The sequence below is a fragment of the Chiloscyllium plagiosum genome, unplaced genomic scaffold (assembly GCF_037043375.1).
Source record: "Chiloscyllium plagiosum isolate Xiang-an unplaced genomic scaffold, Cpla_swu_hap1 HiC_scaffold_11, whole genome shotgun sequence".
Classification (NCBI taxonomy): Eukaryota; Metazoa; Chordata; class Chondrichthyes; order Orectolobiformes; family Hemiscylliidae; genus Chiloscyllium; species Chiloscyllium plagiosum.
Window position 1 is genome coordinate 52195549 of NW_028270149.1, and position 4538 is coordinate 52200086.

The 4538-nt window shown below is 36.8% G+C and overlaps 1 protein-coding gene across 1 annotated transcript in view; it reads right to left on the minus strand.

Annotated features, from left to right (window-relative positions):
- Positions 1-917: 917 nt before the first annotated feature.
- The window catches only part of zdhhc9 (zDHHC palmitoyltransferase 9), a 111916-nt gene continuing 108295 nt past the window's right edge, over positions 918-4538 (minus strand). The window contains exon 9 of the mRNA XM_087992053.1: positions 918-3349. Coding sequence (XP_087848179.1) covers positions 3125-3349 — 225 coding nt within the window. The 3' untranslated portion in view covers positions 918-3124. The remainder of the gene's footprint in view (positions 3350-4538) is intronic.

Genomic DNA, 4538 nt, shown 5'->3' on the forward strand with positions numbered 1-4538 from the left:
ATGTATTCTCTCTCCAATTTCATTGGCTCCATCCAAATGTTGATCTAAAGATTATTTTGGACACTGATTGAACAAATGGCAAGAGCAAAGGACGGAAAGAAGGTCCAATACTAAAGATTATTTGGATTACACATCATGACAAAAACATCAAATTCCCTAAAAAAAAAGGTAACCTCTCAAACACTTTTTAATTGCACTCAATCTAGGTCACTATGCAAATGGTTATTTGGCTAATTTCAAATTAATCTTCATTGATACCAACATACGAAACTGACCGAGAGAGAACTTCACTTCCAAAAGGTTTCCCCACTGTTTGGCCAGAAGAGTATTTTAGAAAAAGTAATGGAGTAATAATCAGATTAGGTTCTTGTTCAAGAAAAGCAGCCTCACAAACAGCTAAAGATAACCATAAATTTGGTTTGCGTTTTGAGAATGGAAACTACATTATTTAAGACATTAATCCAAATTATTATACTCTTCAATTGTCTGGGATTTGTTTAGGTCGCAAACATTGAAAGAACCAGCTACAAAATAGTCCAAATCAGTCTTCTAACATGTAAAATTCATAAATTTCATTCTTCAAATCAAAATTTGTCCATTGAAAACATGGCAAGCAAGAAAGGTTGATGCTCCTCCTAAAGGCTTGCCAAGTGTTGCATGGTTAATCTTTGCAAGGTGCACTTAGAAATGTTGTTTCATTTAACAGATTACATTGCATCTCCTACGTAACCAAGTACAGTATAAAAAGTCATCTTGCTGAAATTATAGAATGGTGAAAAACAACATTCAGTTGATCAACTAGAATTTGATTTTTTTTTAAAAAACAAACAAAAGCTGGTCACTTTCAACAAGCTAAGAACAGTAGGTCATAAATCTGAAGCTGTTCCCACACTGTCCTTGAAAATTATTAGGTCAGTTTTGGTATTTAACCTGAACAAAAAGATAAACCACATGGTAACTGCCAAAAAGGTTGACAGCCTTTTCTTTCTACCTGAACACCCACTCCCCATCCCAGACCACAACCCTGTCAAAGAAATGCCAGGTGGAATGTCTTGGTGTCAATCTAGTTTTCAATCATTGGAATTTTATTGAAACCCTGCTGTGCTAGGGCTTTTGACTGCCCAGCTGCTTCCCCTCTCCCCTCAAAGATTGAAAAGTATCTGCTGTTAGGCTTGGAGTAATGCAACTCACCAAACAGTTTAATTAATTGGCATCACCCATTCTCCCAGCATATCAAGTAACAGCTTACTGTACTCCATAAATGTTTAATACTTCAACAATACTGTTTTAGGCATCTGATCATTTGTATGAGAGATTTTTAAACAGAAACATCTAAATTTTGGTTCCACAAATTTGGTTTACACTTGGAACAAAAGTCACATACAAGAATATCAAATTCTTGTTGGAGTCAGTGTGGCTTCAGCACTACAGTTCTTTCAGTACGTCATGGAGAATTACAGAATAGAGTCACTTTATTAAAACCATTGCAGTACATAGCAGTACTTAAATATGTGCAATAATGTATAGCTAATTGAATTCTGTACAAGAGAATGACTGAAATAAACTAAATGAATTACCACTTTCACTGATGCCACAGTTCTATTCTTATTACCATTAACACATATAGTCACATTTTCAAAAGATAATAAATTTCAAATGGTTGGATCCAGTATCATGAAAGGCACTGTTGTCTGCTCAGAAGAGATTAGGAGCACAAGCATGTTTATCAGTCTCATTCTTTTGTGTTTATGCCTCAGTTAGAAGCTTTAACATTAAAAAAAATCTGAGTTGCCGAGTTTCAACACAGCTTGGAGTTCAGGGACTTCAGCCTTTGAGCAAGGCCACTGCTTCCTCTTGGGTCTTGTTTGAAATTTGGTAGTCTTAAGAAACCACAATAGTCATCTTTGGACAATAGAAAGACTGGCTAATTAGCAACAATTAAAAGGGAAAACCTAATTTTCTATGCATACCGTAACTGTTGTTGCACTTTTTTTATGAAATTATAAATGGCACCAAACTACATATACTTCTCCATAAGTCAAAATATTCCCTCATAGGAAGTACTTCCAAATAGAATAGATTTGCTAATTTAGAACAAGTGATTTTGGTAACACAAACTTGAACCATAAGATTCTGTTTCTAACTTCGCTTTTGTCAGCTCTGTCTTGCACCTGAGCATTCAATATCATTTATAATTACATGGCAGAATGACTTGTGAAACTATGGCTCCATCTTATAAATCACACAGGAATGTAGAGGTTTAACTCTGTCAGTAACTATTCCTCCTAGCTAGGTTACTTAAGCCACATCTATTTCACATACTATCACAGCATGAGTGGCCCCAGATCACAATCCACAAATAAAAGCAACACACACCATAAGTGTCAGATTGTAATTTGAAAACATCCGATGGCAGCATTAGTTCACAATTTGGTTTTAAAAACGTTTGTATCACTCTACCTGGAATAATTTTAAGTTCAATGTTACTTAATCTACGTATTAAGTTCATAAACCCAGGGAGACTCCCATTTACACACATACACACACACACACAAGCACGCACATTCTGTAAGACAACTTTCTCACAACCACTTAAAATTGACAGCTTATCGCTCATAACATGCCTGGAATCAGTGACATTTAAAGTTAAACTGGTCAGCTATAAACATAGACATGTTTTGCATAGTACCCACCTGAAACTCAGCACAAAACGAGGTATTCACATGATATTTACCTGCCAGTCATTTTCATGATGTTACAATATATTATGTGGGTAATAAATAGACACTTGATTAGTGAAATCTTTTGCAAACTTCATCTGTCACATGTTTTTGTATTTTGAATTAAAGTAATAAATGCGATTTATGAAGAGACAGATTTGGCCAGGAAGGGGTAAATTAGCCTCGAAAGGGTCAAAACGCTCAAAAGCCTATCTTCGACATTCCTCGTCTGATGCTCATTAGTCACGCCCCTAAAAATTCCTTCACAAAATAAATGTACAATACTGATCAGATGGAAATTGCAGTATCAAACCAATTTCATTCGTAGTGTAGCTAGATGAACTGTCTTCCAACTTCCTTTTTGTGCATCAAGTCTTTTTGCACTTAGTTCCGGAACAAATTTACTAGAAGGCATGCCCCTGGTATGAAGTTTCTTTTGTAACTGCATTCCTTTGCAGTGCTTTAGTGCCAGACTGCATATTTAAGTCCACTGGTTGTGGAGATGGAAGTTGTTGGTGCATGCCAGGTGATGGTACTGTCTCTTTTGCATCTGGTTCAGTTTGCCCAGGTACCACTGGATTTTCTTTTACTGGTGCCTGTTCGTTGGGTATCAATGGAGTTCTACTTGCCTAATGAAAGAGAAATAGTAGGAAAATTTACCATTGCAGTCTTGAATCAAATTCATTCAACTATCTACATGGATGGAAAAGAAACAAAATTATTACAACCATGAAAATTGTGCTGATAAAATGCCATGATTTGGCGATACCGGTGTTGGACTGGGGTGCACAAAGTTAAAAAAATCACAACACCAACTTATACTCCAACAGGTTAATTTGGAAGTACAAGCTTTCGGAGCGTTGCTCCTTCATCAGGTAGCTGTGCAGTAGAAGACCATAAGACACAGAATTTATAGCAAATGTTTACAGTATGATGTAACTGAAATTATACATTGAAAAAGACCTGGATTGTTTGTTAAGTTTCTCATCTTTTAGAATGACCATGTTGGTTTCAGTTCTTTCATATGTAAATCCCAGAACTTTAAGAAAGTTACATTCTCAAGTGAACTTAAACAATAGGTGCCATGTCAGCCCAGATAACTCATTGAAGGAGTGAGGCTGTCTATGCCCCAATATTCAGACTGAGCAGACTTGAGAATGTAACTTTAAGAAAGTTCTGGGATATACATATGAAAGAACTAAAAACCAACATGGTCATTCTACAAGATGAGAGACTTTACAAACAATCCAGGTCTTTTTCAATATATAATTTCAGATACATCACACTGTAAACTTATACTATAAATTCTGTGTCCTACGATCTTATACTTCACAACCACCTGATGAAGGAGCGGCGCTCCGAAAGCTAGTGCTTTCAAATAAACCTGGTGGACTATAATCTGGTGTTGTGTGATTTTTAACCTAATAAAATGTGGCTTTTTAAAAAATGCACATGTTAAGTAACACAGTTGCCTGGGACAATGATTATGAATTCCAGAGTCAAAGTCAATAGTCCTTCGTATCCCAAAGCAAAGAGATACAAAAGGTGGTGTGTGCACGCACATGTACGTACGTGTGCGTGCGCATGCAGACAAATGGTGGGAATGTAGAACCAATTAAGAGACTTATAGTTGCCGGCCTAGAAGGCTTACACCAACATCTAATTTGCTTTTAGATTAGATTACATTACAGTGGGGAAACGGGCCCTTCGGCCCAACAAGTCCACACCGACCCGCCGAAGCGCAACCCACCCATTCCCCTACATTTACCCCTTTACCTAACACTAGGGCAATTTAACATGGCCAATTCACCTGACCTG